General features: G+C 42.6%; 1 protein-coding gene across 1 annotated transcript in view; it reads left to right on the top strand.

Moving 5' to 3' along the window:
• The window catches only part of Gmds (GDP-mannose 4,6-dehydratase), a 522,315-nt gene that overhangs the window by 417,948 nt on the left and 76,891 nt on the right, over positions 1-27,476 (top strand). Inside the window, exon 9 of the mRNA XM_032885259.1 lies at positions 9,909-10,005. Within this exon, the coding sequence (XP_032741150.1) occupies positions 9,909-10,005 (97 nt within the window). The remainder of the gene's footprint in view (positions 1-9,908; positions 10,006-27,476) is intronic.

The following is a 27,476-nucleotide window of genomic DNA, read 5'->3' as shown; positions in this document are numbered from 1 at the left end:
TCTCAATTTAAATTGTCAGTAAAAAGCAACTGGGAAAAAATCATTATACAATAAAAATGTAATCAATTTCTCATGCCCTCCTCAGTTAAGAAGCTCTGTTGTTGTATGCTTATACATGTGAGACAGTATTCCTTGTAGACAGAACTTCTAGACACTATTCCTATAGACACTGGCCCGGGGGTGGGGAAGGATGTGTAAGGAAGCAGGCCAATGCATGAAGGCTCCAGTTGCAAGTCTAGTGCCCGATGTCCAGTTTGCTACTCTGTGATATTCCTCAAGCTTACTGAGCCTGTGATGGTTCACATGCATTTTAAAGAATAAATCCTTCCAGCCATTAGTTATTGATGAGCAGTGGCTTTAAGGGTTCTCTGCCTAGGGCAGTAGGAGGATCACTGTGACTGCATTTCCATGGGTGCCTTCAAAGGTGCCTTTTAGGCCATCCAGCTTGGAGCTCTGGGGGAGCTTGGACCCCACTTCAGCAGCTTGCAAATCTTTGCTCTATACTGTCTAATAATTGAGTTGAGTTGATAGAAATCCAGTTCCTCCCATTCATCACCTCTCAGAAGCTGCTGTTAGAACTAGAAACTATCCCTATGTAGAGCTGGCAGTCCTGGGAAGACATTGCTGTTAGAACTAGAAGCTATCCCTATGTAGAGCTGGCAGTTCTGACAAGTCTAAAGATTATCTGCAGAGACTCATACCTCCAAAAGAGTCTGGTCTATTTAACCTTCATGTAACCTCCAAGCTGCCATTAAAGTAGTCCCCATCCTCTCCCTTTCACCTTCTTCTCCCCTCCTTTGCTTCCCCCCTGGTGTCCTATCTCCTCCCATGGAATCTACGTCCTATTGCTTATTTCTAAGAACTTCTAAGTTACTAGGAGTTTTAATCCATTAAAGTGTGATAATCTTTAGATTGTTGGTGTTTCTAAGGTCTGATTTGAGCTTTATTGTGAGAGATGCTCTGCCTAGGCAACCCTAATTCTAGTCCCTTCACAGTTGCTTCTTCAGTTCAGTAGGTAACAGATCCATTCTGGCTCTTAATCAAGAATCTAGTAGGTCCCAAAGTAACTGCTATACACATGACTCTCAGCACATACCTACCACATGTACATGTTCGGTGACTATGTCTTTGCCCTTCTCATTCCTTTCAAAGACACGCTTATCATAGAGAATCAAAAGATGTGTTTTGTCCTTAATAATTGGGTGAAAGTTAATAAGAGCACATAATTTATGAGTGTGAACACATTGATGTGGCCTTTTGCAAATGATCTACATCAATTCTGAAGTTAGAACACAATCACAATGAGACAGGTGTATGCAGAAGGATAGACTGAATCCAACTCTTACCCAAATAGGAGATGTGGATGGTAGTTGAGATGAGAGAAAGCAGCCTAGGTGGGTGGGTCCCATGAGAACTACATCACAGCGTATGCCAGTGAACTGTGTGTTTGTCAGGCAGGCTGGTGAGCTGGATGGACCAGCTTGACCACATGGGCATACAAAGAGCTACCGGCTCCTACCATTCCCTCTCTTTCCCCAACTACTGCCCACATATCTCTCAGCTCTTAGCTCAGACACCTTCCTTTGCCAACACCCTCACCTCAGCAGCTCTGCCAGGGGCCTCTTCTGGGCCTTGATGGATGTCTGCAGCCATCATTCACTCAGGTGATTGTGTGGCAGTAAATGCTAAGCTCCTGAAAGACAGATCCTAGGTGTAGTAGGTGGATTAGCAGAGTGACTGGGGCACAGATTTGTAGAGATGAGAGGAAGACAGATATGTATAGAAGTCACTAAAGGGCAGTGCTGTGCTGAGAGCATTTCTCTTCCCACTCCTGTAGTAAGACTGACCTTTTGCTTCTTGTGAAGCATCGTAATTCCACCTGTACTCTTTGGTGTGGGTAGTAACACCACAACTGAATAAAAGAAAATGAGTTGAGTAGAGCAAACCGCCCAAGTATGTTCAGCAGTCCTGTAAGTTCAGGGAAGAAGCACTCAGTATTCTCTGACTGCAAGTTTCAGCGGCGACTCATCCTTGCTCTCTTGTTCTTTTTATCTCTTGCCCTTCGTTCTATCGGCATTTGCACCTTTTTGCATAAACCAGTATGTTGTATTTCCTGGAGATAAAGCATAAGAAAGGGTGATCTGAAAGTACAGATTCCTGCTGTAGCAGTGTCTCAGTCGTACTGATAGAGGGTGAGGAAAGGATTTACTAAAAATGTTGGACACGATCTATTCACACACACACACACACACACACACACACACACACACACACACACAGTACCCTTCTCATAGGGGACCAGCCCTAGTATCTCATGCCAGCCACAGGAGGAAAGTCACCTGAGTTCAAGTTGATGCCCCAGCCCAAGCCCTGGCCTTGTTGTCTTGGTTTACAGCACCCCTTACCCTTGTGGCTCCCATGCATCACTCAGCCCTCAGAACTTCTTTGTGCTGTTTAACCAAGTGCAGATGTCTGACAGCTGGCAGGATTTAACAGTTAACATTCTTAAGGACCTAATACAATAGCAGAATAACTGTTAACTGTTCGGAAGCACCTTGTATTTTCAGGTTGATCTAAATTTTACATTTTGTCGTCATTGTTCACTAACCACAACATAAACAGCTGGACTTCTTGCTGCCAGAACCACTTATGAGAAATTATGGTCATTAATGTCATGGGAGAATTCCAAGGAGGGATAAGGAAGGCTGTTTCCTATTGAATCTTTAATGAGAAAGAATGTGTGTGGCTAATATGCTGGTACATACAAAGCACCAAGTAGACAAGTACTGTCTTCTAACATCAGGGGCAGGACTATGGCTAGGTCTGGTCTCTTGAGTATATGAGTTCCATCTCTCCTCTCTCTTCTCTCTCGAGTCAAGTTGTCCCTCTTTCCCCAACCCCTACCCCAGGACACTGGGCACAAACTCCTCCAACTCACACTGCTCCTCCTCCCCTTGCCCTCCACTTTGACAATTGGCAGCCCAGAGTTCCTTTTCTACTTTCAAAATTTCAACATCCTCTGCCAACAAGTTCTCTATTAGTCCCTCATCCTTCTTCATATCTGGCCATTGATATGGGACATTTCTGACCACCAACTAGAAGATGCTCTTGCTACTAGATCTCTGGGGTCACACTGTACCATTGGCCTGCCTCTTACAGGCAGGTCCTCCCCAGGCTTCTTACAAACTCAGCCTCCTGCCTACAGGATGTTTCCTTAGATACTATAGCTGCCAGCATGTTGATACCTCCAAAGTCCTTTCTCATGTCAAAGGAAAAGTGACTGAAGACCTAGGGGAGTCTGATTGCTAAGGAAGGCATAGGACAGAAAGCCTATGCCAGGAGAAAAGTTCTGGCTAGGACAGGATGAATTCCATCATAGATCATTCTAGGATGTCTTCATCTGTCATAGAAAAGGACTGCCTGGAAGAGCTGGCGTATCATGGCCCACGCCTTGTCAAACTCACTATCTGTTTGTGGCTCTCTTACTTAACTTACAAGCTGTTAGTTGTGGTGGTGGTTGTAAGCACGTAGCTTAATCTCCATTCTTTCTCCAAGAATTGTCACAATCCACACTGTTCTCCTTTCCTCCATCTCCATCTTCCTAGCCAGCCCCACATGTTATGTTGTTGGGAACTCTCAGCATTTTGTATTGGAAATGTGTCTTGTTCTGCTGTGGTGAGCTGTGTTGATTTATTCCAAGACAATTATTTACTCCATTATACTTAAAATCAGATGTTGTCTTGGTATTTACACCTATGCTTCTAAATGATGTCATTCTGGGTCTTCGTTTTTCCTTTCTGTTGGCTTTTCTTGTCCAACATGACAGCATTAGTCTCTCTTCCTATATATGCCCTAAACCTCCATTTTCTTACTATTCTATTATTGTACTTTAATTTTTTGTTAGCTCAATATTCTGTTTTCATGACTAAAACCTTCAGAAAAATTTGACCAGTTTTGCTTTTATAAACAATTACCATTTGTTTATCATACCCCTCTTAGGTGAATTTTGCCCTTTTGGTTCATTTTCTATGTATTTATCACTAAATTCACTATAAACATTGTGCTATCTTTCTAAATTACCTATCAAGGTTTTCCGATCAGTTGTGTTAGCCTATTTGTCATGCTTTCCTCAAACAGAAACTTGGTCTGACTTCACCTGGGCAGGCAAGAGGATCAACATCCATGTCTCCTTCACACTTATCTGATAGGCTCACAGCTTTTCTCTTAAGTTAGAACCCCTAGTTGCTGACAACATTTTTCAAAACTCCAGGTTTATTTCAAAATGCCCTATCTCAGAATTACATCATATACTCACTGTTTCCTGAGTAGAAATAGCTTTATTTCAGAACTTTGAATGCACTCCTCCATTTGCCGTGGTAAGCTGAGCCTCCAGGAGCAGTCTGAGTCCCAACTTTGTTTCTTCCTTCAGAAATGTGGAACTCCATGTCAGGTGGCTCTAGACCCACCTATGATGTGGTCACTCTTTGTCTACAAATGTGTGTGCTTCCGCTCTGATCAATTTCTTTATTTTAACATAATTCACTTTGCTCTATTTTTCTGTATTTTCTTCTTAAAAAATTCTGTTATACTGGTCTCCTAAACAGTCTTGAAATTCTCTTAACTTCCTTCTTCTGTAAGATAATTCACCATGTTCCATTTCTTAGGTGCTATCTTACTGGAAATTTAGCATACTGACTCCCGGTTACTCTTGAATTTGCTTAACTCCTGTCTTATGTCTATATATTTTTGTACTATTTTCTAGGAGAGCTCTTCAATTTTTGTCTTCAAAATCTTCAATTTTGAGTTCCTTGTTTCCTTATTCAAGTTTTAAAATTTTTTGTGTTTCAAGAAAAGTTGTTACATTCTTAAATATAGTAGTTTTTACTCTGTGGTTGCCGGCATTACTATGTCCCCAAGTATATGGATGGTACTATTTGTGAAAGTTTAGTTTAGGGGTTTTTTTTTAATTCTTTTCTACCCATTTTGTTTCCTCCAGTATATTTTGTTTATTTGCTTCCTTGCTGTGCTGTAGTTTTTTGTTTTGTTTTTCAGCCTTGCTCAAAATATGTGACTTTTCTCACTTACCTGGTCTACTAGTCCTTGGTTTTCTGTTACATTTGCAAATACGGTCTAAGAAGCTAGCTGGGAACTTTGAAGACATAGTTAGAACTTACCTATAGTTGTGTATGTCACTATGAGGTGACCTGGCATGGCCACTGAAGTGCAAAGTCTCTGATGCCCAGGGGACACCTCTCAGTCTACTCTTTGAAGGAAGTAGACCGACTGCTGGAATATGGATACGAGTCTCAGCCCTCAACACTCAGTAAATTTCCTCCTTTCTCGGTGTCTAGACCTTCTCCACTCCTGGACCTGTGACCTTCAGTCCAGTGACCTTCTTTAGCAGGCTGGGTGAGGCAGTTGCCCAGTGGGAAAGAATGAGGAGATGAGGGACTAGTTGCACTCTCTGAGCATGCAAACGGTACGTTCTCAGGTGGCCGTCTGTGGTTTCTGCTACGTCTTCAACATTCATCCTTATGTCTTCTAGCTTCTGAAATCTGAGTCTTCTAGTCTCTTTCCTGTTCTTTCAGTCCTTGTGAATTTGTTAATTTTGAAAGGAGCCTAAGAACCAAGAGAAGTATGCATGTTATCAGCCCTCTCCAGACACTGTCCAGTCTTCCAGGACCCCCTGTGTGTCATTTACTAAGCTAGGCACTGACTCCTCCTTCATGTCTGGGGAATAAATATCGAGTTTCTGGGACAATTCAGTTACTATAAAAAAGTGTTGCCTCTCAAGTACTCAGGTGCAGTTGTCTTGAAATTGATTCTTGGTTGGCCTTGCTCTTGTTACCTCAACAGGACTTTGGGCTGACTAGATTTCTTTTCGTATTGAGCTGGGGATGAAAGCCAGGACCTTGAACATGAAATGCAAGTGCTGTACCCTGAGCCACAGAAATTCCTAGCCTCATAAGTTAGTAGGTTTTTAATATTTGTTTTTAGCACTTATACATAATTATACAATAATGGTTTTCATTGTGGCATTTTTATATACTGGGATTGTGTACTTTTTTTTTATTTTATTCAACCCCATTCCCTTTTCTTGTTCTTCTGACACTCCCACTGACCCCCTTCCTCTTCCTATCTAATCTCTCCTATTTTCATGTCTCATCTATGTGTGTGTGTGTGTGTGTGTGTGTGTGTGTGTGCGTGTGTGTGTGTGTCAGAGAGATAGAGAGAGAGGGAGAGACTGACTCTCAATGGTTTTCACTAGGGCCACTTACAGAAACATGGATAAGGGTTTCTTTACAGGGAAATGAATATCTTAACAGTGGCTTTACCACTGAAGAAACCATTCATTTAATAGATTAATAGGACCTCATCTTCGTTTGAGTAATTCTATTACCCTTCTGACAATTAAGTTTTAAATTAAATTATACAGGATCTATGCATAAGGAGCTGCCAATCTAAATTTGTAAGTAGTAATTCCTGTTAATTAGCTGAATCCTCTAGTCCCTGTCAAGACATGGTCATTTCATTGACACTGAAGTTCTGCTTTGAGTTACAGCTTCACTTGTTACTACAAGTTAGCTAGTACTGTTCCAACGTTGACACAAGTGTTTCTTGTATTGTAATTGAATGATTTTGGCCCTTGGCTGAAACTTTTGCTTATTGTTCTCATGAAGATCTAGTGCAGGTGAGAAGATGGTTTCTTTGAACTTGTTCTGCTATGACCCATTTCATGGTTCTATTTGATTTTTCAGTATGGCTGAATCAATTATAGAGGACAAGACTATTTGATTGTAATCAACAGCTTATAAGGTAGAAGCCCAGAAGGCAGTGCTCAGATAGTCACAAGAAAGGTTTCTTGGGTGCTTGGACCACAAGTACCAAAGACATATTAACCCCAAGTCTGCCTTTGCATTTAATAAGCCCCTGAGGTGGGGAGGAGCCTTCCTTCAATCTTTCCCCTATTATCTAGTGTTACTAATCTCAGCTATTTGCTGTCATAGCAGAACAGCCATGAGAAACAGTAGTCAATCCTAAATTCTCATTTATAACAATCAGCTATAAATAAGAATGAAATGCTGGCCAACAAGACGGATCATCCTGGGAAGGTACTTGCCTCCAAACCTAATGGCCTGAGTTTGATCCCTAGAATCCACATAGTGGAAACAGAGAATAAACTCTCAAAAGTTTCACAAGAGTGCTATGCCCCCCCACACACAGGTCTATATATACACACACAGTAAATAAATAAATGTAAAAAGAATAAAATGTTTTCTTTCATGACTATAAAAGATGGCCATGGCCAGATCCACTGAATCACAATAACAACTCTGATCTTGGCTGCTGCTTCTGCCCTTGAGAAAAGGCTGGTTTGGGAGACATGGTGATATTGAAGAAACAGGTCAGGGGAAGATGATGTAGAAGGAAGAGTGGAAAGGAAGGATATGTAGCACAGTATAAGCTATGATGCTCAGGCTTCTTACAAACAAGTGTGCAGTCCATCAGGCTCAAGATTTCTGGAGGCCTCATTTCTTTCTGTGACCAAAGGGAAATCTGTCTGGAAGTCTTACCAAGGGTTTATGAGCTTAAATGTGGGGAGGGGGTAGTGGGGGGATCTTTTTAAGTGTGTATGTATGTGTGTGCAGAGTGTGAAATCCATGTGTATATAGTAAGTCAGTTTGCTTGTCATACATTAAATGCTTAACTACAAAGGAGAAGAAATTGTTGTTTCTGTTAACCCTTTGGCTCAGCTGGAGATGCTGTCCTAGAGGTTAGGACGTTTAGAACTGTGTTTCTTTCTACAGTATCAAATGTAGACAAAAACATAGCTAAAAGATGCTTTGAAACTGTCTGCTTTGTATGACTTGTCTGACTATCTACCCAACATTAAAAAGTTAGACCTAATTAGTAGATTACCAAATGCTTCTGTTTTAATTGATCACAATAAAATTTATGGGAAATGACTGCTTACATAACTTATATAGTTGAACGTAATGTACTATTACTATTTTCTGTGTCACTGGATGGTTGTCATATCTTTCTTGAGTCCACTGGGATATTCACAAACTGGCAAACTGAGTATCTCCTCAAGAGACAAATAGTTCCCCTCTGCTGCCAAATTTATCTCTTGGCAGAGGTGACTTGACAAAATATTCATATAATTAATCAAAAATAAAGATTGTGAGAGGCTCTGCCAGAGCCCCACTGATACTGATGACAATGGTTACAGCAAACCATTGGACTAAGCATGGGGACCCCAATGGAAGAGTTAGAGAAAGGGATGAAGGAGCTGAAGGGGTTTGTTCCCATGGGACCAATAACAATATCAACCAACCAAACCCCACCAGAGCTCCCAGGGACTAAACCACCAATCAGTGAGTACACATGGAGGGACCCATGACTCCAACCACATATGTGGCAGAGGATGGCATTGTCTGGCATCAATAAGACAAGAAGCCCTTGGCCTTGTGAAGGCTCGTGTCCTCATTGTAGGAGAATGCCGGGGCGTTGAGGTTGGAGTGGGTGGGTGGGAGTGGGAGCATCCTCATAGAAGCAGGGGGATGGGGGAGGGGTATGGAAGAGGGAGGAAATGGAATAACATTCAAAATGTAAATACATAAAATACCCAAGAAAAATAAAATTATAATAAAAAAAATAAAGTTTGTGAGCCCAGTCTGTATCCAACTTGTTTTGACATATAACATTCTTCAGTATTTAATGTCCATTTTCAGAGACATCTGTGTGACATCGTCAAGTAACCATTGAATGTTCTGTTCTTCCCTTTGATCCTTTCTGTGAGTGATCTGAGGAACTCACAAAATCGTCCTGAGTTGAGTCCCAGCTGATAAAGCAAACTCATCCTAAGGATAGGCACTGAAGCCAAACATTAGTCAGATTGTTTCATTTCTTTTCTTTCCTGGCCAAAAAATAATTTGTGAAAATAACTTAAACCACATAATATATTCTTTTATTAGGATATTAGATTATAGAAATTCCAAGGTCAATAGTAAATCAAGAACTTTCTCTTGTCTTCTTTTATCAGAGATGGAGAGGTCACTGTATTGCCCTTGAATTTAAGACCCTTCTGATTCAGGATCCAGCCTCCAAAGTAGCTAAAATTACAGATGTGCACCACCAGGCCCAACTCTCGTTGTTCCACTTAATGAAAAATGAGAACATAAAGCAGATTAGTAGACTTTCCCATGAGAAGCTCTTGAAGCCTAGGAGCCAATTATGTATCCCACTCAGTGTACCCCTGGAGGGTCATGGTGGGTCCTTACTGTTGTCAACTGCAGATGTTTAGTGAAGCAAGCTCCAGTCTAGGAACATCACAGCCAAGTCAGGGGAAATTATGCTAGAGGACAGGAAATGAACTACTAGTTGTATGCTTTGGGAAGGCTTCATCGTCTGTGGCGAGGTGGTCAACCTCCTGCATAAGGAGATAGTGCAGGAATGAGCAATAGAGCCAGCAAGATATGGAACTTGCCACCAAATAGGGTACATTGGACTCACACTAACCGTGCCTAACATAGGAAAGAGAAGGGTGGATAAATGACAATAATTCATAATAAATGTCTAAAAAGAATAAAAGTATAAAAGTCTTTGAGATCCCTAAAAGTTATTCACACACACACCCCCAATCTATTTATGTCTAAAGTCTCAATTTTGAATCCATCTTGATATTTTAAAAGGAAGTAGGGTGGGGGTTAAACTTCCTTTCAAACAAATACAGAAAGTTTTGAAAGCCACAATTGCTCTAATAACAAGGTTGAGGGCGGGCCTGCCCCTGCTGTTAATGTGCTTATGCCCTCCTGCTGGGAGAAGACAGGCAAGCCAACCTGAGCGTCACAGTGTGGCCACATGCTACTAAGCAATTAAGAATTGATTGTTTGTCTTCTTTGCAGGTGGGAAGGAAAGAATGAAAATGAAGTGGGCAGATGTAAGGAGACCGGCAAAGTTCACGTGACTGTGGATCTGAAATACTACCGACCGACTGAAGTGGTAAGGACTCTCTCACCACCCAAAGTGTGGCCACCCTTGGCCAGCTGGCTGGGAAAATTCCCTCCTGGAATGCCTGCTGCCAACCTTCAAAGCTTTCTAATACGCCTCTCTGGCATACTCCACAGGGCACTTCCCAAACGAGAATAGAGAGAATTAAGTTTGAGATACCATTCTCACCACAAAAATCTATTGCTGTATAAAGAAAAACAAGAATAAAACACACCCAGGAAAATATTGATTCCACAAATGGAGATCATACTTGGACAGATCTCATCTCATTGGTCTGGTCTGCAGAATGATCCCTGATGCCCACAAGATGTCTGCTTACTAATCCTGACACCTGTAGGCTTTCTAGGGTCAGAGTCCATTTTTACTGGCCACCTGTCTCTTGTTCACTGTGTGTGCATATTCTCACACATATGGCCACCAACATGCTCATGCACACCACTCATAAAAGTCCTCCCCTACCCTGTAAGGCTCAGCTCAGGTAACATCCTTTTCTAACCAATACTGTGCTGCCACTAACGCATCTCCTGTCTCTGTAACTCCCTGCACAGCCCAGGACAGTGTCCCCAGTCTTCCTAAAGCTGGGACTCTCTAGTGCTGCCACTAACGCGTCTCCTGTCTCTGTAACTCCCTGCACAGCCCAGGACAGTGTCCCCAGTCTTCCTAAAGCTGGGACTCTCTAGTGCTGCCACTAACGCGTCTCCTGTCTCTGTAACTCCCTGCACAGCCCAGGACAGTGTTCCCAGTCTTCCTAAAGCTGGGACTCTCTAGTGCAGCTCCTCACACTGTTTTGACCCCCAACCCTAAAATTATTTTTGTTGCTACTTCATAACTGAAATTTTGCTACTGTGATAAATTGTAATGTAAAAATGTGTTTCTGACAATGGTCCTAGGTGACCCCTATGAAAGGGTCATTTGACCCCAAAAGGGGTCATGACCCACAGTTTGAAAACCACTGCTGTAGGACCTGTTATAATCATTTGTTTTCATGTTTTCCTTTTTTTGCCACACTCTAACTTCTTTGAGGACAGGGACTTTGGGGAGGAGGAAAAAGACAAAGGTGGAACAAGATAGTTGTTTAATAGTGACTAACTGGTTAGTAGGCAGAAATTTCTAAATACATACGTTTCCATACTAAGAAATACTTTAGATGCCAGGAAATGGCCCAGTGGGTAAAGTGCTTGCTGCCAACGCTGATGACCTGAATTTTATCCCCACAGTATCCACAGGGTGGAAGGAGAGAACCACCTCCTAAAAGTTGTCCTCTGCCTTCCACAGGAATGTACCAGACAAGGTGCATACGCATATATGCAATAATTATTTTAAAAGAGGAATAGATTGTTAATGTCAATAGTGTACACTGTTAGTAGGAACCATCTTCCTTTTCTAAGTTTATATAAAATATGTAACTTGGTATCACTGCTGTGATGTGATCCATACTATGATGACAAAAGGAAGGGTGTTTAGAATGAAGTGCTAAGGATACTGGGAAGCAGAGTCTTCAGAGAGAAGCACACTTGAGGGTGTGCCCAGTGAGTGGCTGTGGAAAAGCACCTTTAGAACCTGTTTTCTCTGGGAAAAGGCAGTGAAGACAGATTGAAAGTAAAAAACCAAGGCTCATTAGCCATCCTTTGAAATGTGTTGTTCTATGCCCCCTGTCCGTATCCGGTCCCCCACCACCACCCGCAGCCACTGAAGGCTACACTCAATGTTTGCCTCTTACAGAGAAAGAATCCACACAAAGGAAGTGAACAGTGGCTTAGGAGACGTAGGACTGTGCAGTCCTGCACTCCCCCCCCAACAGGGCGTGGCCAGGCTTGGACACAGAGAGTGATTGTTCTTAGCTAATGGCAGGTGGGTGTGCCTGTGAGAGGATGTGCCTGTCCCTGGAGGAGGAAGGTACTAGCCATGCTGCTGCCGACACAGCAAGGACCTCCTCTAGACTCCCAGCCTCTGCACTTACTCCCATCCTGGGGAAGAGCTGCGAGGGCCTCATTTCTCCGAAACTCTTCACAAGTCATACACAGGAACAAATTTCTCTTCTCACTAATAAAGATGGTTACTTCTGAGCAAACACTGTACCATGGCAGCAAAAGCTTGTGTTCTCACAACAGCTTAAGCATGCCTCTTTCTCTGACTCCTTAAGTCATTAAGAATCCTCTGTCATTCTAACTTCGGCAAGGTGTGGTATTGATAAGGCCCAGAACAAAGAAGGTGTAGGGCAGGAAGAAGACCCTCTAACTAACAAGACTGTTCTTGAATCCCCACCAGTTCCTTCCCTGCCTGCTGTATCCCTCCCATCCCTTCCTTTGTTCATTCAAATGCTATCATCATACCTGTTCTGCAACTCTGTTGACACCAGCATTGTGTGAACACAGAGCGGTGTCTGATTTCATATGCATGCTGGCTGCCCCCTTTCCCTTGGCTGATCTCCCCACAGATTCCCATTACTCCCAGGTTATAGGTCCTGCTCTATGTTTCGTCTTCGTAAGCCTCCAGGCTGCGTTTGCTCCGTTCAACACACTTCATCTGAACATTCAGTTGGGCATGCTTTCCTTGCATAGTGAAACTAAACTTTTAACCCCATTCCTCAAAGCAAGTTCTCTGAAACTTGGATCAACCTGAAGTGACAGGCTTTCTGTGGAGTTGCCTCCAGGGTGACAGTGTTCTTCCAGTTGAAAGGTGACTACATTTAAACAAGCTTTTTTCCAAATGGGGAGCCCTGTCAGCCGTAGAAGTCATTTCCTTTGAGTCCTGAGAAGCACTAAGTCCCTCAGAAGCTGGCAGTGGAAACATGAAATGAGCAGACTCTGAGAAGAAAAGGAAGAACATTGCTTCTTCTAACCAAATAGTCCTTTGCTTCTCAGTCTCCATCCCATCCTGCATGTTCCAGAGGCTTCTTGTTAGGTTTCTTGGGATTCTTTTCACAAGTTAGTTTGTTTTAATCAGCTTTGGTCCTCTGCCTGCCCCCCCAAGATCTTCCTCATGCACAGGTACTCATAGCCTAGGACTGGGGTGCAGTGCAGTGATTAATTTTTTTTTAGCATCACAGGCCCTAGGTTCAATTACTACACTCCCAAATAATTAACTAGTGTTTTAATGCTGTTATTCTATTTTTAAAAGATAAACTATATCTTCTTATATAGAATTGGTTCCAGAACGAGCAAAGAAGAAATAACATAAAGAAAAAATTTAAAACAAGAAATAATAAGGATAGACATATACATCATATATTAGAACAATGATATCAAGACAAACAGAAAATAGTTTTATGTTGTTGTTGTTGGCCTGATCTTAAGAAGGCCCTTTCCTCAGCAAAGGTAGATGTTAACCTAAGAGGCCTCTGAGGAGCCATATAGGACACAGATAGATCCACGTGTGCCGATGATTATTCTCCTCACAGTCTGCAATACCGTGAAACCTTAAACCTTGCTTTTGTATCAGCATGAAGGGTATAGGTTTTTCTTCTGAATAAAGAACTCCAATTTGTGATTAGAGCTGAATGGAGCCATATCTTTTGTACTTTACCTATGAGTCTTTATGACTCCTTTGGGTGCTGAGGAGTTTTGCTACCTGAGAAGTTAGGCTGTCCACTTCCCATTGCCCCTGAGTTCCAGAGGATTTGGGTGATGGTAATGTTAAGACCTGACTTCTGTGATGTTTGAGACACCTGCTTGAGGCTGAATCATAGCTCAGTGGTAAAGCCCTTGTGTATATGTGCAAAGCCCCATTTTCCATCCCCGGACATGTAAAACAAAATAAAATAAAGCATTCCTGCCTTATGTATAATTTCTTTACATGTTCTTAGTAACACAGAGATTTATCACACAGTGCTCTCGTTTCTGTCCTTATTAATTTTACTTTTATATTTGGGTGTTTTGTTTGCATGTTTGTACCACAAGGTGTCCATGAGGGTCCGAAGGCAAGGAAAAGTCCCCTGGGTCAGGAATCACACTCCATTATGAGCTACCATGTAGGTGCTAGGAGTCAAACCCAGATCTTCTGAAGAATAACAAGTATTCCTAACCACAGAACCATCTCTGCTGTCCCCATGTGTTTATTTCTGGGAAAAGTAGTATTGTATTTAAATGTGGGCTTCAAGCCAGAGTGTCTCCATTTAGTACCTGTCAGTTATAAGATGTATATATAACCTTAGGCAAATTACTTACGTAATTTCTCAATGTTTCTGTTCCTTCACTGTTAAAAATAGGATTAATTTGAGAATTTCTTTCAAAGAATTATCTGAGGATGAATGGAGTCATTTATAGAATCTGACAAACAATAAGTACCTAACACCATGCCTACATTCACTTCTTATGTATTCATTCCCTAAGCTTTACATACGCCTCACTTCTAGAACCTAACAGTGCAATAGTGAACAAGACTCACCTGCCCCCAGTAAATGCAGTCGATATGCGGATGCCGTCAACCCCTAGACTCCAGACCTGAGGAAAGAAGACTGCCACACTCAGAACACTGTGAGAACGTAGCGAGGGTCATGGAGGATTCAGTCACTCTGCGCGCGCGCGCGTGCGTGCGTGCCGTGCGTGCGTGCGTGCGTGCGCGCGTGCGCTCATATTTGTTGTGTTTTACTCTTCTGTGGTTTTCATTCTTTTATTTTTTTCCTAACATTCAGTATCTATTCAGTGGTAGAGACATATCAGAGAAATATGAATATTGATATTAACCTAATACAGAACCATAAAGATGCCGTTTTTCTTTGAAAACTTTAAGCTGGAAAATTCCAAAAGAAGAGAGTAATCTCGAATCCCTCCTCTTGTGCCACATTTTTACCCATATTAGCGCACACGTGCACACACACACAAAGTATTTTGCTTTTTTAGTTTCACACAAGCTAAAATCTGTGTTTCTTTTTCCTGTTTTCTTTCATCAGAGAACTTTAGGAAATGAGAAGAAGGACCAAAATTGAAGGTTTTTGGTTTGGTTTTTTTTGTTTTGTTTTTTGTTTGTTTGTTTGTTTGTTTGTTTTTTGTTTTAATTGGTTTAGACTTTACCCTCTGCCATTTTTTCCAATATCATTACTCTTTAACATTCATTTTTCTTCCCATTGTGTTTTCATGTCCTTGATTATGATTGGTTTTGTTTTATTTTGACATCTTAAATTCATTTCTAATGACTATAGATATTGAGAGGGAATAAAAACATGGATTACTATATAGAACTGAGAAGGCAATAACTTCAAAGAAGCCCAGCAAGCCAGCTAAAACTTCTCTCCAGTGACAGCATGTGGCCTGTTCCTAATCAAATTACCATATGCTTGTCGAGTTGTCCCCTCTGCCCCCCATAAACTTTTCCTAATATTTTTCTGTAAATGATGTTAAGCTAAATGGCCTATAATTGCTTGCTCTATCTCATAGCCTTGTTTAGAATAATGGGAGGTAACACTTTCCAGACCTCAGGAATCTGACCCGTCATCGGAGGACTTGTGTAAGTAGCAGTCAGAGCGTCCGTCCCTCCACTCTGTCTCTAAGTACCCGGGTAGAAAGCTCTTGTGTGCGCCTGGCTGGCCTTTTGTCCTGAAACTCCCCTTCCCTCTATTGCTGTTCTCACCACCTTCTCACACTTGGCTCTTAGGGCAGGAAATGAGATCCCTCTGTGCTATGCCTCACTCCAGCCCTGGTGGTGGTCAGCCCATGGCTCAGGTCCTGATCCTGTGACCCTAAAGTTCTCATGCCCCCTCCACTCCTGCCTGCTTTTGTTCCTTCCTTTGACTGGTGAGAGCTGAGGTCAGGGGAGGCATAGAGACCTGATTATGAGCTGGTGTGCCTCTTCCGGCACTGCTGGACCTGTAAAAGAAGTTAGGCTGCTGGTTCTGGAATGTCCTTTGCAATTTTAACATCCTGCCACGTACTGTTTTCACAACTACATGACCATGGTAGTTGAAATACTGTCAGTAGTGCCCGATCATAATGCTTCCTCTTCTGAATTATTCTCTGGCCTTCTCACTACTTGATTTTATAAATAGTTTATATCTCTAAATCACTGTTTATTTTTTTTAAGCCTCCCTCTTAGGCTCCTCGTCCTAATCTTTATATCCTTCCTTAATCACATTGCCCTTTCCTGCCCCTTTCCTTCCTTGGACTTAGAAAGAGCTTTAAATTTCAGTCTCTTCAGTCGGTGCTCAGATATTCCACTGTGTGTTTCCATACTTCATAAATGGCACTGAAACCCCGTGGGGCATATACCTTTCCTGCTGGAGCTTGTGATCATTCCCTGGCAGCCGGCCCCCTTGAGAGCAATTCCTATCTAATGAAATAGCAATTAGAATTGTGTACGGAGGATGGTGTCCTCAGCTTTTCTCCTGCCTCTTGTATATTTTCCTTATAATATCATTAAGGACTCAAAAAATCTGTCTCCATTCCATTACCTACACTTTTGGTTTTGATTTAAACTTAAGCTTTGCTGGTACCCTTAATGTCAGTACTTTAATGACTTGTATCAGTAGAGAATTTCTCTGGAATCTGTTCCTTTCTCCAAAACAAAAAACAAACAAACAAAAAACCTTATTTATAATCCTGCTCCTAACTGCTTCACACCTAAAAAAAACTAATTTCCAAAATGTGCTTGAGCGCGTGCCTGTTGACTGCGGAGGACAGTGAGCCAAGCTTGAGTAAGCTCCGGGTTCTCTAACGCGTTATCAGCCTCTCCACTGCCGGACAAACGCCTGTGAGAAACAGGTAGGAAAGATTGATTCTGTCTCGTGCGTTCAGTCCGTGCCTGGCTCACTCCGCTCTTTCTGGGTTTATGGTGAAGCAAAGCAGCACAGCAAAGGGGTGACCTGGAGTAGAGCTGCTGTCTGTATGGCAGCCAGGCAGACAGGCAGAGGGAAAGGAGTAAGAGACAACAGAAACATAGGGACAAGGTCTATCACAAGTGACCTGCTTCCCCTAAATAGCCCCACCACCAATAATGCCATGAGTCTACTGGTGAAATAATCTATTGAGTCAGATGGAAGACCTCCAGATCCAGTCAGCTCCCGGTGGTGCACCAAGCCTTGCAACAAAAAAGCCTGTTGAAGGACACATCATGTATCAACCATAGCATATGCTTCACCTAGAGCACTGCAGTTTCCTACAGGAGATCCAGTCATCTGTGGCCAGGTGATTGTACCATCTTTCTCATCCCAGCAATTATCCTGAAATTTAAAAACACCATTGGCTAGTCTTGAAATCAAATATGTTCTTTCTGCTCTACCAAGCCATGATTATATCTAAAATAGCTAATCAAAAAGAAAAAAGAAAACAAACAAAAACCTCAGTCCACAGAGGCTTATAAGAATTATTTTCTGCAGTACTGCAATAGCCTTCTCCTATCCTGTCTGCCTTATGGTTCCAATAAGGTCATTTTTCTTTTCTTTTCTTTTTTCTTGTCTGTTTCCTTTTCCGTTTGTTGTTTTGAGGGACAGAGTTTCTTTGTGTAGTCCTGGCTATACTGGAACTCTCTCTGTTTAAGACCAGGCTGGCCTTAAACTCAGAGAGCTACCTGTCTCTGCTTCCTAAATGCTGGGACTAAAGGTATGCACCACTGCTGCAACCACCACCACCCGCAGCCCACCCTAAGGTTATTCTTTACCCTTGGCAGCAGCATTCCTTGATATCCATTTGTTTGTGTATGTGGGTGTTTGGCTTGCATGAGTGTCTGCACACCAGAGGAAGGCATGAGATCCTATGGACTACAGTTGAGAGCTGCCATGTGGGTACTGGGAATTGAACTCAGTACCTCTGAAAGAGCAGCCGGTGCTCTTAACTCCTGAGCTAGCTATCAAGCCCACTTTGTAAATAGTTTTACTGTCTAGGTACCAATTATCCCGCGTCTACTAAAGATACCCTGAGTATGTCATTTGGGCTCTACCCTACTGTTATTCTGATGCTTTCTCTTGTCTTCCTTCTTGCACTGTTGTCCCGGGGCAGTCTGGTTTCTTCAGTTGCTTTACCTCTCCTAGCAAAGGTGAGATGCCATTTGGCTAATTTGCCAGAAAGCTCCAATACGAAAGAAACATCCACAATCGATTATTCTTTGATATAGCTCTGATCTGCCTCCTAGACAAAAATGTTCAACATGTGGTTCCATTGACCTTTATTCAGGGAAAAGCTTTGTCCTTGATAGTAAATTGAGTCTGTGCCATGCAGAGATAAAGGGCTGGTTTCCTGGCTGAGTCAGGTGTCCCCTGCTTCATGAAAACTGGTGTGAGAATGTTGGACTAAAATCCTAGCATAGATTAAACATAGTTGGAGTACAAGGTAAAACTAGGCTTTAGTGGCCATTGAAGCCACTAATGTAATGTATGGAAGTTTGCCTCCATGCATGCTCAGTGCCCTCAGAGGCCAGAAGAGGGCATTGGGTCCCATGGGGCTAGAATAATAAGTAGCTGTGAGCTGCCATTTGGGTGCCAGGAATCAAAACTTGGTATGCTGGAAGAGTAATCAGTACTTTTAATCACTGAGCCATCTTCTGATCTCCCCTGTTGATATTTTAAATAACATTCCAATTTATCTTTCTCAATATTTAAAAATACAATATGCTGTGTAAAATTGAGGTCTTAGAGATCCAGTGGAAAGAGTGTTTGTTGAATACCTCTCATGGAAACTGTTTCCAATCAGTAACATCCTAAAGCCAAACAGCAGAGGTTACAGAGCTGCAAGGGAAGATAAACCAGGCTTTCACTAACATAAAGCAGTGGAGGTGAGAAAAGCAGGCCATTGCAAAGATAAGGCTGTGAGATTAGAGATTACACAGAACAGCAACCTGTGGGAAAGCAGCCTGAGCAGAGAGAGTCATCAATGTCAGAGAATGGGGGAGTGGGGGGCAGCCCAGATAAAAGGTCAGAGAAGACTGGCTTTGTCACATTCATGGTGACTTGGAATTATCCATGTGGCAAGAACACGAAGGCAGACTGGCTGGAAGCCTAGAGTAAAGGAAGGAGGTTAAAACTAGGGCTAGATATGCAAGAAGCAGAAGTGGAAGCCATGAGATGAACTCCCCAAGAGCCTTTCTGGAAGATGGGGGAAGAACGGTCCATGCAGGAAGTCAGTCTCACATCCAGCAGACCTAAAGTCCAGGAGCCGATTCTGAGAAACCAGCTCACAATTAGGCCAGACTTGGTGCTATCCCAGCACTCAAGAAGCAGGAGCATGTGGATGGATCTTTCTGAGTTTGAGGCCAGCCTGGTCTACTTAGTGAGTTCCAGGATACCCAAGGCTATGTAGAAAGGCCTTGTTTTAAAAAGAAACAAACAACAGATCCATAGGCCCAGACAAAACTATCTCCACCCTCTGTCTTCAGGCTCAAAGACAAAGCAAAGGGTTTCTATTAACTGGGAGATGGGGACCACCCAGCTCAAACAAACTAACTTACAAAGGTCAGCAGGTGTCCTACTACTATTATACCTGTCCTAGAAGTTGGGTTGAGAATGTTTTATAGCTCTAAAAGTAAAAGGGCTGCATAAATGCTAGCTGCCTGTGCTCTGGGTTATCTTTTTCATTAGTATACTTGCTAATTATCTTCCTTATCAGCATTTGCTCTTGTAAGGTTAGTAGTTATCAAAAAGACACCCTCTGGAACTTGGTCTTCAACTCCTGAGATTTTTTTTTCTAAGTACTTGTTTTGTACGTAGACAACATAATACATTTAAAAAAATGGCTACTCAGTACTGACAGATCTCTGCTTCTTGATTCTGGGATAAGAAGATCATGGTCAAAGGCATGTTGGATTGTTAACCCTCCTCTGATTCTGCCTGAGCTGTATATTCCTGGGCTCTGTGAATGGCGATAAGATTACATTCTTCGGCTGCTAGCATAGCCTTAACATCTCCATTGGGAAAGCAGTCACCCAGGACAGTTATCCAACACCCACTTCCAGTGTTTAACTTACAACCACCCCTTTCACTTAAGGCTCATCAATGTTCCAAGAACAAAGAACATGTCTGTGCTTGTTGCTTGTGCCTTAAGGATGTCCTCTCGATGATACAAAATCTTCATTTAGTTTCTTATTGCTGCTATTTTGAATTACCAAGAATTCCTATCATCATTTTTACAGAGGTGGGGTCAGAAATCTATAACTTTGCTAAAGTCAAACTGTTAACAGGGACACACATTACTTATGGAAGCTCAATGGAAGGTTTCTTTTACAAAGATGAGCAAGTCCATTACGAGGACAGTCATCACTTGTTCAGAAAGCCTGTCAGAAATCACTTTGAGGAGGAAAGTGGGACCCTGACCCTGGTTCATTGTCCATTGATTGAGTCATAGTATGCACTTTCCCTACAAATGGTAACAAACCTTATAAAGTCAGAGGTAGAGTCCTTCAAAGCCCCAGGACTAATTTGCTAAGAAAAGAGAATTTAAAAGTAGGCTTGGTGAATTTTCAGTCTAAAGAGAGTTGGGAGCCAGGAAGGGAAAGGAAGGCTGCTTCCAGTTGCATAGGAGGTACCATCGTTATACACCAGCAGTTAGATGCCAGCTGCCAGGAACGCTAACAAAAGAGGCTGGTCACCATGTCGCCCCACCCACCTTTGGCTAACCTCCTCCGTGGCCTGAAGCAAGTCCTACTGTCTGGACCTCTGACCAGTATGGCCTTTGAAATGTCCCTCTCTTTCATGCGCACCTTCCTTTCTTCCTATGGTTTCTTTCCGTGTTAGCCTCCTTTTGTCCTGCCCTTCTCCTGGTTTCATGCTGGGTCTTAAGCAGCCGTCTGACCTTCTTGCACTGCACATCCAGAGCTGCTTCTGAGCCCAGCAGCCTGTCTTTTGATAACTGCCATCTGACCCTGATGTGCACAAATCCCAGAGAATGTCCTCCAACTTGTCCCATTACCTTAGTTAAACACTTCTGTGTTTAAGACAGATTCTTAAACAGTTCACAGCTGTTCTAGAAATTCAAAGGCAGAGTGGAGAGAACCTTCCTTGCATGAGAGAACTGTTTATATCCTAAGCATGAGTCCTTAATAGTCTTTTCAATACAATCTTGCTAAAGACTCTCTAAATTTTCTCTTGTACATATTTCAAGAGTATGGCAGCGCCATGATAAAAGGTTTCCCTCTCTTCCGAGAATCAATTTCATTCCAGGTGTGCTTCTTGCGTTTGAAATCCAGATTGTTTCCATTGTGTTTTAAAAGTAGCTGAGACAAAGGTGTTCTTAACATCATCATTGTCTGCTGGAATGTGGGGGTCTATGCAAGCTTTCCCTGAGACAACTTGATAACAATTATTTGTTTCTGAATGAGCCTTCATTCTAGATTATGAGGAAGTGCTATAATCCCTTACTAGAATTACATTTAAAAAAAATACAGTGATAATTATATCTTATTGCTAACATTATAAATATCTAATGTATGTCTCAGCAGCTGTTCCCCAATATCCATACTTTAGTCGATCTCCTAAATGCTCCTGGTCTCCTTTTACTCCTATCTTCCCACTGTGACCTAGCAACGGAAATATTCCGATGATCTCAATGGACACATTGTAAAAATGGGTGGATTCTTAGTTTTGAGGTACTGCACAAACATCAGCCCCTTGGTGAAGCTATCACTACCTCAGGCTAAGTCAGCTGACCCCTTGCTGGAGCATTTGCCCCATTGTAGTAGAATGTGTCATTTTTTTGCCTGGGGAGAGAAGGACAGTTACAACCTTGAGGAAAGAATGTGTACTCATCAACAGAGAGCCACCCTCGTGGTTTCCAGTCAGCTCCAGCATCACTAAAAAGTCGCTCCTGGCAGTATATTAAATTATAGTAAAACTCCAAATAGCAGACGTAAGAAGAAAAGTCTCCTGGTTTTCTTTCTATTTGAAACTCTTTATTAAAATGACTGCAGTTATTTCCAAGCATACACACACACACACACACACACACACACACACACACACACACACACACACACACACACCTCCAGCCTTTAAAATATCCTGATTCTATCTTTATTTCTCCCTATATATTTTTCTCTGGTAGTTCTTTTATTTTGTGACTCTTCCCTTTTAGCAGTTTTACAGAAGTTCCCTTAATTTTTCTTCATATATTCTAAAATTCTGGCTTCATTAGCTTTCCTACACCCAGCCTTACAATTTTCTCTTTAATTTATTCTAGTCATCTCATGCAAGCTCAACAAAGCTGGGTCGATTCTCAGTTCTTCAACCCTATCCTAAAATTTAATCAAAGCAAGGTACCAGTGTACCCACTATATGAAGGCTGTGTGAATAAGCCTGAGCACATCTTTGAAGAGAAGGGGTACTGTACCAATATGTACAAAATGCATCTCAGGCGATTTCTATCTAAAGAAAGTTCCTTGCTAAAAATGTTAATTTATAGTAAAAGCATGAAGAAATAACCCTGTTCGATCTACTAATCAGATGAATGGAGGGGATATGGGTCAAAACAGTTAATAGTTTTTCCTTTGATTACTTATGCTGCCAGGCATGTCCATTGGTTCTACAAAGCATGTGTGAGGGAGTGAGTTTGGGGCATAGGGGAGTCCATTGATCCAGTCCTGCTTTACTGTTGGTGAGATGAAATCCTGTCTTGGTGAATCAGCACCTCCCACTTGTCTTTAGGTGGGATGGCTGCTTATGCCAGTGCATTGTCTTCTCCTTCAGCTGCTGAGAAGGGGAGTGGGAGGCAGCCATAGGGAGGAGACTCTGAACAAACAGCCCCAGCCCTGGATCCCAGTGTGGGTGGGTGGGTGGTGGGAGCCAGGAGCAACCAGAGTTTGTGTCACATGTGACACTGAGCAACCATAAGTGAGCCCAGAAAGGAGGTGAAAAGAGGACATAGGAATCCATTGGAGGACGAGGGCATTCTAGCCCAGGCAGAGCAGTGGGTAAGGGAGTGCTTTTAATCACTGCCTCACTGAACTCAGCTAGAAAAGACTAATGCCTACCCCATTCTAGCCCATGCAGAGCAATGGCTAAGGAGTGCTTTTAATCACTGCCTCACTGAACTCAGCTAGAAAAGACTACTGCCTACCCCATTGTTCAGGTTATCTGCAAACATAGTATAGAATTAGTTGCTAATCTGTTCAGAGTACTCACAATGAGTTTACCAGGGGTCTTCCAACGTCCCAGTCTCCTGCCAATAGATGGCTCTGTGTAGTCTGTCTTCACAGAACTGTTTTTTGAGAAGCACAAATTCAATGCTGTAGTTTTCAAACAGCCTTCCATATCTGCTCTGTGTTCCCATTCACTGCTGAGCATTTGTCAGACGTTCTGTTGCATATTACCTTCTCTTTACCCCTCCCTCAACTAAATAATATTTATATTGTTCAGCTACCAACCTCTGTCAAAATCTAAGCTCAACAAAAACATTGACTTACTAGAAATAGTCTTCTGTCTCTGCATGTGTGTGTGTGCATGCATGAGTGCTTGCATGTGTACGCACACTCACACTCTTTTTCTTAAAGAACTCTTTTTTCTTTTTCAATCTTTATATCTTATCATCCAGTGTAACTATTGTTGGACCCTTTGGAGCTACCGTATAAGTCACCACTTATTTATTCCTCCTGTTCTGTTTGAGTGACAGTTTGCACCGCAACTCAGCTAGGAAGATATGCAAAGATTGTGTTTTATTTATTGACTTATTTTTGTGAACCATTGACAATAATATTGGTTTATTTGTGTAAAGGAAACAATGAAAGGTACTTTGGTCAAAGTAATTAGAGGTTAAGGTGGAAGGGCTTTGCAAAGCTCTGTGTTTGGTTATCTGTATCTTCAACTTTGTGCATCATCTCAGTCTTGCCAGCATCTAAGTTAAGAATGATGATTCTAAACTTCAGAATATCAGTAGGAGGTTCAACTATTGTTTGTAAAATGTGTTGAGATTATATGATCAAAGATACTATTGAGAAGTGATATGATTGCTCTCAAAGAAAAGAACTCCTCTAAGGAATCTGGATTAACCTGTGTAAATTATCCATCATCTATATCTGTCAGAAAGCTTCAGACCTCTAATCTCTTTTTCTCGCTTGAGCCTGGAGTCTGTTTGCAAGTGTTGGAGAGGGTTAAAGAGGAGGCCACTGTCACGGAGTCATAAACAGAGATATGTCAGGCATTAGTTAAAGCTCAGGTTAGGACTTAGACAAGGTTTTCAGGGTGTGGTCTACTGACTATGCAGCAAAGCAGGTATCAGATAGTCAGCATGTCATGTTAGCCCAAATGCTCAGTCATATCTGCCATGCCAGAAAAAACGACCCTTTACCTAGCTCATCCCACGTAGCCAACACTTCCCTGAAACTGGCTGAAAAGATGGCCCTCCCAAAGTTTCCCAAGTCACTTCCAATGCAAGAAAGGGAGTAACAAGCAGCTTGGTGCCTCAGAGGCAGATAAACTGATAGTGTAGAGATAAGCAAAGTGAGTAAACTGACTATGTGTGAAGAATGCTAAAGGGACACCCCAACACCACAGGCCAGGAACACAGCAGGTTCAGCGTAAACAGGACCAAGATGGGTTTCTCCTGTTATTTCCCACCAGAGTTTTTCATTGTGACTTAAACTTAGAACCATTGCAAATATAGTCCTAGTGTTGGCCCATGAGTTCTTAGAAAATTACCCAGAAGCCTTTCTCCTTAGGCAATACTAACAATTTAAGTAGAATTACTGCCATATTTTGTAAAAGGTCACCACCTTGGTCCATAGTTCTTAGGATGGTCTTTCAGACTTAGGCTGAAAGCTGTTAAGAACACACCTTGCCAGGGTTTGTCCTCCCACCAGTAAGGTAGTAACTTTGGCAACTCTGGGCAGCCAGCTTCGATGCTATCCAAGCATTGGCCGTGGAGCAATCTGCATAAAGAGCAATGGAGATAGATGGCTTGGTTGTTCCTGAACTTTCAACTTCATTAAGACATGAGGAAAGCTGGTTCTGACTGGGAAAACGCTCACAGTTGAGCCTTGTGTGCCTAATGGTAAGGGCCTTCACTCCTTTCAGTCCCCCATGCTTAGAACATTAGATTGCAGGGCCACAAGCAGCCCCTCTCTTCTCCAGGCCAGAGGTTTTATTTGTCTTTGTCCTAGAATACCCTTTCATAGATTTGCATGTTTGTAAACATATTTTTGCTGACCTAACTTATGCCTGCATCACTTCTGGTCTGTGGCCAGCCCTTCTTATATTTGTAGTTAAATAGTCTACAAGCTCATATGACTGCTATAGAAAAGTCTGCTGTCCCCTCCCAATAGAACAAAAGGCCCCTGCCCAACAGAGTTTACATGTTGTACCTCACTTCCTGTTACTGTATCACTTTCCAGTTTAGACTAAACTTATGGTCTAATGACAGAAGTTCATAGGTAGTCTTTGCTCTCACTGCCGCATCCTCTCTCAAAGTCCAAGGGCCCCATAGCTAAGGAGGAGCTCAGGGACCAAGCCTGTTTGCAGATGTGTCTAGACTACTGTATGGCGAGGCCACATGCAGTGGCCCTACATAATCCCCTGATATGCCCCAGCTTTATTAGACTGACACCACAACCAGATTTATACCACAACAGGTGAAGAGCAGGTGGCTACTGAACAGCTGAGTCTAGGTGAATGCCATAGACAGCAAAGACAAGTGAGGAACCAGCTGGCGAGTTATCTGTGAGGCAGATGGACTTGGTAGCAAGCCAGTAGGTAGACCTCCTGGGTCCCTTGGCCATCCTATGGTGAAGTGTCTGGAATATGTGCTCAGGCTCCTGCCATCCCGTAGACAATAGAAGCTGAGCATTCTGAAACAAAGGCGAAGTGACAAGGAGCATGCAGGTGAGCAGCCCTTCTGCAAGAGGGCTGATGAACTACCATTCTTGGGATACAGCCAGCATTAACAGGAGACTCAGGCAGAGTAAGGGTAACTTTAAGACCAGAAATAATTCACATGAAGTATACTTGTGTGGGTTTGAGGTTTTATGCAATCTTTTATACAATGGGTATAGTTTTTATTGACCATTTCCAGAATTGAATATGCATTTAAGCCAGAGCTGCTCAGAAGGTGCTGACTTGCACAAGCCATGTTGACTAGATTTTTAGGTTTTGCCTCAGGTGAGCCAGGCACAGTCACAGCTAGAAAGGAGATCCTGCCCCCACCCTCTCTGCCCAGATCTCACGTTCCTATTTTGCTGTATTTGCCTGCATGTATATGTGTGTACGATGTGAGTGTGTGCCTAGTGCCCACAGAGGTCAGAGAGGGTACCAGATCCCCTAGAACTAGTGTTTGTCAGCTACCAGGTGGGTGTTGGGAATAGAATTTGGGTCCTCTGAAAGTCCTCTTAATCTCTAAGCCATCTCTCCAGCTCCTCAAGCTCCTATTTTGAAACATATCTCTCAGTTCCAACTCTAAATCCTATTTAGAGCATGTTTTTTCTTGGTCATTCCTTTTGTTCTCTAATGTGAACAAGCAGCTGACTCACTAACTGTGTAAGCATGTCAAGCAAATCAAGTTCTTGCTTTAGAAAATAGCCTCGGCCGTGGCACTTATCATTTCTCTTTGTGATGACCAGCTAAAACTATGAATGAGATGAAACTTCTCCCTGGTTCCTTAGGATGACAGTGAAGACCCTTGTGGAGCTGGGAGCTTGTGTGATGGTTTGGGGATGTGGCTTCGTTCCCCATCTTCTGAAGCATGGAGCCTCCCTATGGTCTTCTACCTCTGACCTAGGAGCATTGCTTTACTGTCTTCATTTCAGATGAGGACACTAGCCCAACAAAAGGCCAATGACTTCCCAAGGATGCGCTGTGTGACAGTCATTTGCCAGCCTATCCTTCCCATCCCTTCCTTTTTCCAGGACCATGTTATTCAGGCTGCCTAAAAATCTGGTTTCTTCTATCCTTTAGCCTTCAGGGCTACTCTCTCCCTCCTACCCTCTTCTGGCCAGGACCTCACAGCACTAAGGAGATAGGTGCTGCCTTCCCACTTCGCTGTGCTGTCTTGCTCAGCCTCTGGGCACCTCCTTAATAGGCTGAAACTACAAACCATATATATTCAGACCTAACTTGTCACGACTACCTGTGGAGCTGGAGATCCCAGCTGGTTATGGGTTTCCTGCCAGCAGCACAGGCACCGAGCCTAGATGGAGCCTCTGAAGAATGTTCTGAGAGTGGGAAGTGTCAAGGCACAACAATGGCTCTTTGTCCTTTCTGTGTGTAACTGACACATTCTCTTACTGAGCAGAGCTACTTCTGAGTTGCATTGAAAGGAAAGCCCAGGGACAGTGAGATGGCTCATTAGATAAAGGTGATTGCCACCAAGACCGCCAACTTCTGACCTCAACGGTGTGTGTGTGTGTGTGTGTGTGTGTGTGTGTGTGTGTGTGTGTGTGTGTGTGATTGTGTGTGTGTGTTGTGTGTGTGACACAAATTAATATTAATTAATTTTTAAAACTGTAAAATAACAAACAAAACAACCAGATCTGCAGGACATAGACTGTGTGACTGTGTAGTTACTGCACATACTGGTCCTTTAAGATTCCAGTGCCCAAGAAAGGCATTAAAGGCCCACCTG

The sequence above is a fragment of the Rattus rattus genome, chromosome 14, assembly GCF_011064425.1.
Source record: "Rattus rattus isolate New Zealand chromosome 14, Rrattus_CSIRO_v1, whole genome shotgun sequence".
NCBI lineage: Eukaryota > Metazoa > Chordata > Mammalia > Rodentia > Muridae > Rattus > Rattus rattus.
This window is presented reverse-complemented; position numbering and strand designations above follow the sequence as displayed.